The following is a 7714-nucleotide window of genomic DNA, read 5'->3' as shown; positions in this document are numbered from 1 at the left end:
TTATTTCAAGAAATGCCCATATTTGGCGATACATAATAATAGTAATATTGCCATACGATATACTTTATAATTTTTTTAAGCTATTCCTCAATTCTATTTAATAATTTAAAATAGATGCTTTTACATCCACATTCTCGAATTGTATGCGCAAATATCCAGCTTTCGTAGTATTCTAAATATTCATAATATGGTGTTTCTGTACGATTAAGTTTTTAATCTATCAAAGAAGCCATGTAATAAGGTATAAAAGTAAAAAAAATACGCATAAAACTTTATAAATAAAACTTTTTATCTTAAGCTTTGCAAAAGGAACGAAACAAGAAACATTCGTCAAAAGAAATATAATGACGTTGTCACTTGTCATTGTCAACTTCACTGTAAAATTCTCGCATTCTGTGGATGCATTGAACTTTTCTTTTTCATGTAGCGTCAGTCAACTGTCAAGCGTCGACTTTTCAATGATGTCTCGGAGTTCGGACTGGGGGAGCATTGCATCATGAATGTTCATGAAAATTTCACTCATTCGTTACAATATGTGCCTTGCATTTTTGTAGCATACATGTATGGAACAAATGTTAAGGGATTTAAAGTAACGATAAAGGGTGTTTTTGATCAAGCTGTGATATTTTAAAGCGAGTTTAATTGACGTTTGTTTCCACGTGGTGACTGTCACATTTGGTCTACGTGTTACGAATCTTTCGTCATATTAATTGTGTTTTTGTTCTCGACGGCATTAGAAGATTGAAATGGAGACTTTAAATATGTCTAAACTAAATCTGTCCAGCGTGAGAAGCACCGTTCCTGGTGACAATACATTAAAACAAGATGTTATAGAGCCAAAGTTTGAGACCATTGTAAGTGCATTTTTGTTTATAGAAATTATTATATAGACACAACTTAAATAATATTTCCAAAATTAATGTAATTGTTCTGTTAGAGTTTTTTATGACATAGAATAGGAAACATGGGATGCATACAAAAAATAACGATTGTGTTCTCTTAACCTTGAAAATTGCATGAGATAATAAAAAAAAACTTAATAGACCTCCTTCGTACGTCTCAATTTAATTAAAACACATACAAACAAATATATTTTTGCATCATAACATTTTATGAATAGTACAAAAGCTGAAAGTACCAAATATTTAATTTATTCATATGATTTTATTTGTTCTAGGCCTTAACTGATCCAGATGATGAATATCATTGTGAATATCGTGAGGAAATTTGGAAGAACCTGCTGGAACAGGATGCAGAGAAACCTACTATACACCTTCAATCACCACAGGTATGATATTACATTACTATAGTAATTGAATTTTCTGTCAAAAAAATCTGCAATGTAGCCTGTAGCCTTTGGCAGTGATGTGTCTGCTCCTGAGTGTGATCTTTATATGGTCAAAGCTAATTGCTGGACTACCAAACCAGAGAATATAGATTAATGCATTATAATTTCTCTAATTCTGCACAGATTTCCTTTTGGGATTGATTATCAGATCTACTAGTACATTCACATTTTACTCTCTGATTATATTTCATTTATTTATAACTTTTCTTTAAGTATAAATTATTTTAATAACACACAATTATAATATTTCATGGTACAGTAGTCAGAGAATTCCGAAAATGTTGTTATTAGATCTGTCATGTCAGTGTTTATAATCGAGATATAAATTATTATCTGTAATGTCAAGAATTGATGCTTTAAATAACAACATGTTTACATTAAACAAATACACACATAATTCTTTTGAAGAATAAATAAGACTCAATTTGCAATGTTTTTTATGCCCAGTTGTTTGTTCAATTGGACAATGTTGTGTAGAAATATTCTATTAAAATTCATTGAGATTTGAAAGAGAAAAATGTTGTTATGAAATAAGACCGATTATATGAAATGTATTTATTACGTTATGTAACAGGGTTAGTGTAAATATCATTATAGAGAGGACTGTGTAGACATAGTTTTAAGTCTCAAACGTTTACATTCAGTGGCTAATTCTAAGCTGACACTGCAAGGCCACCTATACAGGTCTGTTTTGCTGTTAATTAACCTTTTAAATTGATAACTACAATATGTATACAATTTTTTTAAATTAAAACTGGCAGTTTTAGAAAATATATTTAGTTTGTTGTTTAAAAAAAATTAACATAATTTTCTCGTTCACTGTTATTGTTAGTGTTATGATAATTGATTTTGACATGGACTTACAGATCCAGTGTTAATAGTTTCGTCTATAAATTGTTAAAATTGTATATTATGATAAATTAAAGTTTGCGTCTTACTCATCAACTTCTTTGTCCTAAAAATGCAATATTTTGCATAAGATACATAATTAACTACTATACTAAATTTATAATCATCCAGTTACATATATGTGTATATCATTAAATTGTATTTAAACATATATTATTTTTTTTCTATAAACTTACACAATTTATATTGTTATTGTATCATTTTTAAACAATTTCATCATTATCATGATTGTTGCATCATGATTGCATTTCATTTCAAATGTTGATGAAAAGCTTTTTATCATTATGCAATTAATACATATATATAATATTGATTATAAATAAAGAATATTAGATATATAGGGGTGGATGGTCGAATCTTATAGTTAATAATACATTATTCTCTTGTGATCACTATTACACTGCCTCACATAGACTTTTTTATAGTGTGATAATCAAACTATAAAAATGTCTATGATGAAAGCAATAAATAATTGATGGCTGAGGACCCAATACCCACCTTGGGCATGCACAAAGGGAATAAAAAAAAATATAATACTTTAAATTTCGAATGTATTAACTCAAAGACAATTTCTTCTGACAGCTAGAGTTCCGAGGTGCCTTAGTTCAACAACTCCGCGACGTCACAAAGAAACTGGGTCTGACACTAGCCACTCTACACTCGGCGGTCGCCCAGTTAGATCTGTTTATGGACGCACACAGGCTACGTGCAGATAGACTGACACATGTTGCACTCGCCTGCTTGAGTCTAGCAGGTAAGTCACGTAGTTCAACTTCATTGTTGTAGTTACGTATGCATATGAGTTCCCAAGAAACATAGATTCCAGTGGATTAAAAAAGTCAAAAACTGTTTTACTTTATTTTATTTCTCTTATTGTTTAAAAAAATGTAGTCTCCTTAATATATCAAAGGGGAACTCTTTCCTCTTTTTCCTATTTGCTCAGAAAGTAAAAGTTAAAATTTTATTGATTACAGCAAAAAGCGAGGAGAAATTCAGCAGAGCACCTACATTAAAAACATTATCAAAAATATCTGGTGTGCAGCTGTGTGGCAAGACTTTTAGACAGTTAGAATGGATGGTAGGGCAGCATGTGCGATGGAGGCTGCTTGCACCGACGCCAGTGACTTTCGCAGCTCTACTGGCACAGTATGTGGTAGCTGACTGCGATTTGACCACAAGGCATCCAAAGTTTGTTAGACGGTTCAAACGAGATGGAGCCAAGTTGTTAGAAGCTTATTTAGATTTAACTTTGTCTGGTGAGTTTATTTTTATAATAATTATAATACAGATATGAATCTTTATGTATATTATTTATATTAGTTCAATTTTTTAATTTTATCATATGTACACATTACACATACATGATAAAATTATGTATACGCATATATACATATAGATCAAGCATAATGTATTAACTTCTATGTACATTTGGTGAAGATTTATAATTATAGAACCATGGAAGTAAAATTTTTAACAAGTAGAAAGTTAAAATAAAAATAACAATATATTTTCAATCATAAATGTTTAAGGTTCGTACACAAAAGTTTGCGTAGGCAAACGCGTATGTATGTATGCGCAAAACATCATGCAAACGTTATCGCTTAATCGGTCGTTACAATACTTGCCTATTAAGAAATATTAATAACAGTCTATTTTCAATATTATATAATTTTATTATCAAATTACATTATTTGAATAACCAATGATTAGGTTGAAACAATCATTTGTAGAATAAAATAGTATAAACCATTTTTATATCTATAAGTCTGTCCACCCATTTCAGAGGCATACTGATTACCTTATAGAGGATTCATAAATATTGATCGCATAGTTTCTAAAATATCGTTCACACATACAGGGAAAATAGAGAAACATTCTTCGAAAAAGGCACGTAGAATAGCAACATAGTGTCTATCATATCTACAATCTGTTGAATTTAACTAAAAGTTAAAAATATTACTGGTTTTAGTGCATTCCTAATAACCGCCTAAAATGTACTAGAAACACAATGACGTCAAGTATATATCGTCGGCTACGCAAACGGTCGCCAAATATTTTTGGTCCGTAGATATGGTCGTTATATTAAAATGTGTCGTGTTTGTGCGCAGACGTGCGGCTGAAGGTGGTGGAGAGCGCGGACGTGGGCTGCGCGTGCGTGGCGTGCGCGCGCGCGGCGCTGGGGCTGGCGGCGTGGCCGGCGTGGCTGGCGGCGCGCGCCGGCCGCAAGCCCGCCGCCGTGGCGCCCGTCGCGCGCCTGCTGCAGCGGTCAGTGTACTCGCGTTGCTCTTGCAGTACGAGTGAGAAACTCGTATATATTCAAAATATATATATATATATGTATTTTTTTAAATGCTATAACAATTAGACTGTTCATTCGGTCTGATTAGACTTTTGATAAAATCGTGCGAAATTACTATGACTGAACAACATTTTAGTGTAGGGATGCTCCTGTACCATCCCTACTCGAGATCAACTTGCAATTTATATTTCAGTCGACGAATAACTCAATCAAAAGTAATTCATTCAAATAAATTATATTCCTATTTGAAGTGTTTTCAGATTTTAATTGTTTAAATGGAAAGCAATATAACGATTCGAAAATTGATTCGTATTAAAAAAATAAAATATCTTATTCTATGTAAATCTAATGATGAACAAAGGCCGAAAAGTCTTGGAGAGTCGATATCCCGTAAGGTTGACGTCCTTTCCTTTTGTGGTTATAAAAACGAAGCGAAAATCTGACCGATAGAGATATAAAACTTCAATCACCAAATAATGAAAAATCGTAATAAAATTCGTTTTCTCTTACAGAATGATGCAAATTCTAAAGTCGCGTGAAACAGTCGACTCTGAGGTGGACCAGGGCTATAGCAGCGCTCGAACATCACCCAACCTAACTCCCTGTGCATCACCGAGGTATCAGATCTCCCCAGCGTCCAGCACATGCAGCACCTCTTCCAGAAGCTGCCTGAACGTTGACACATCATACCGCCAACGTCCAGTCAGGTCAGATAATGCTTACACCGTATTAGATTTGGACGACACAGAAGTATCTCACGTTCCGAACCAAGAGTACTATAGGCTACCTACGGCGGTTGATATGACTTGTCAAAGGGTCAATAACCCAGCGGATTACAGCTTCTGTAGGTCCAGTAGGTTAATCGAAGCTAGCTTCGATCCGGTCCAACCGTCTACGAGTATGGCTGTGAAGAGAGGTTTAGATAGTAACGTTGAATTTGATAGAAAGAGGTATCGTCTCGCTTCGCAAATGTCGCAGGTTGTTCTTTGATTATTCTTCTAGTCTTCGAGAATATATCATTTCAATTATTTTTTTTAATTTGACATATTCGAAACATTTGCATTTATGTTACAGTTCAGATTCAAAAGTCCATGTTTGTTTGTCCTATTCCACAGTACAAAATAATTTTCTGACTGTTCTTAGCAGTATTTTAAATGTTCATGGTAAAAAGTTAAATAGCCTCTATACAGATAATGTTGAAAGTACATACTAAAATATATTCGAATATTCGATTATAAAAGCGACGATTCGGCATCTTCAAAAAATAGTTATAATTAAATTATCTGAGCTTTAGTTTGTTACAAAAATTACAAACATACAAAACTAGTACAAAAAATATATAAAACAGATAACGAAAAAAAAGTATCGTAGATAGAAGAAAAAAAAACATTAAAAAAATGGTTGCCGAATTGCCGCGAAAACGCATAATATTGTGACAAATAACCGAGACATACTTGTTTATTAAAAATGCTAGTTTAAAATTATTATATCTAGGCTTTGCCTGCATCGATATTTATTAAAAGACTTGTATAATCGTTAACCTCTTAATACATTTTATACAATGTATTTAGAATTGTAGTTTTAGATAGAAACAAATTACAATCGATTTCACAACCTTTAAATACAAATTAAAAAAAAAAAACTACATATTTGTTATATTTTTTTACAGGAAATATTAAATTAATAAGCCCTCGTTTTCCTTACAATTTAGCAATAAAATATGATAATTTTAAAATACAAATAGATCTGAAGATTATATGATATTTACAAATTATTTAAAACAGAAACAAGCGAAATGAAAGTACCGGATTCCGTTTACAAATTAACACAACGATAAAATATGTAGTTACTTAACATAATGAATACGTATTTAAATAACGTAATAAGGTTGTGGTTTCGATGTGAGACTATCGTCGAGGAACGAACATTAACTATGCCAGAGCTTTAAACGCCCAGTTATAGAAACGTTAGATGTAAATAAATGTATTAGTGTCGAATGTTTTGTTCGTGTTCGGTCGTCGTCGTCGGTCGTATCCCGTTTACAATATGACGGACCGAGTATTTCTTTAAATTTTTTGTCTTATTTTCTTTTCCGAAGACGAGAATTAAGAATAAAATTTCAAGTGTGATTCACGTACCATGACGTACAGACAAAGAGATGATTTTTTCAATTTTCAATCTAATGGTAGCTATAAACTGTGCGGGTATTTTACACTGTGCCTCAAAATTCAATCCTACATCTTTATAATATCATTAAATTAATAAATGAGAAATAAACGGTGCATCATAAGGTAAACGTCATTTCTATAACCTATCTATCGATTATAATGTATCTACACATAAATGTATTAATAGCATATGGTTTATAACTAAAGCTATAAAAAATATACTGCCCTTATGTAAAGACGTTAAGTCTTATAGCAACGTATGATAAGTAGTCTTATATCATTAGTATAGTTAAAGTCGCTATTGGAGATATAAAAACTATTTTGATATAAGAAATAACGCTAAAACGTGTAACAGCTTACAAATGTAAGTATTATTATATTAGGACAGATGTTATCTGTATGAATACGGCAATAGTATAGCCATTTCAATGAAATTTACATGTGTGATCAAAGCAACGTTAATTACTAATAAATATTACATAGCGGTTGTATAGTTAAATGATTTGTCTTCTTTCAAATGAAAAATTATTAATGTGAGAAAGAAAGAAGCGATACGTCGAACTCAACCGATACATAATGTTTATTAGTAAAGCTATAAAAGTTAAGATTTCTACATTCAAGTAGGTGTTTTTTTTTTCCTTAATTATTCACTTTGACTACGACTGTAATATTCGCTTTTATGGGAACAAATTCTATTGAAATGGAATTAAAAAAGAAGATCAAAATTGAAGAAACATTTGTATGGATAGATGAGTTACAGAATTGTTAATTGTGAATTACCAAAGCAATAGCTTGAGGTTTATTTTGTTTCCTAATTGTAATTAGTTAATTTTTCCTACTTTTTTATAATATATTAGGGTGATTTTTTTTTATATTTATACGGCATTGGATTTATTATAAGATTCAGTTTATATAAATTATGTGAGTACTTAACTGGCAACACACAACATGATAAGGTTGCAAAAATTTTTCTTTAATTGTGAAGGTACT

General features: G+C 31.7%; 1 protein-coding gene across 1 annotated transcript; it reads left to right on the top strand.

Moving 5' to 3' along the window:
• Window positions 1-438: 438 nt before the first annotated feature.
• Window positions 439-5988, top strand: LOC125071383. The gene is made up of 6 exons (XM_047681602.1): window positions 439-854; window positions 1178-1288; window positions 2840-3011; window positions 3232-3513; window positions 4366-4522; window positions 5069-5988. The coding sequence occupies exons 1-6, from the start codon at window positions 747-749 to the stop codon at window positions 5544-5546; spliced, it is 1308 nt and encodes a 435-aa protein (XP_047537558.1). The 5' UTR covers window positions 439-746; the 3' UTR covers window positions 5547-5988.
• The last annotated feature ends 1726 nt before the right edge of the window (window positions 5989-7714 follow it).

This window comes from Vanessa atalanta, chromosome 19 (assembly GCF_905147765.1).
Source record: "Vanessa atalanta chromosome 19, ilVanAtal1.2, whole genome shotgun sequence".
Taxonomy (NCBI): domain Eukaryota; kingdom Metazoa; phylum Arthropoda; class Insecta; order Lepidoptera; family Nymphalidae; genus Vanessa; species Vanessa atalanta.
Note: the sequence above shows the minus strand (reverse complement) of the source record. Positions and strands in the feature narration are given on the sequence as shown.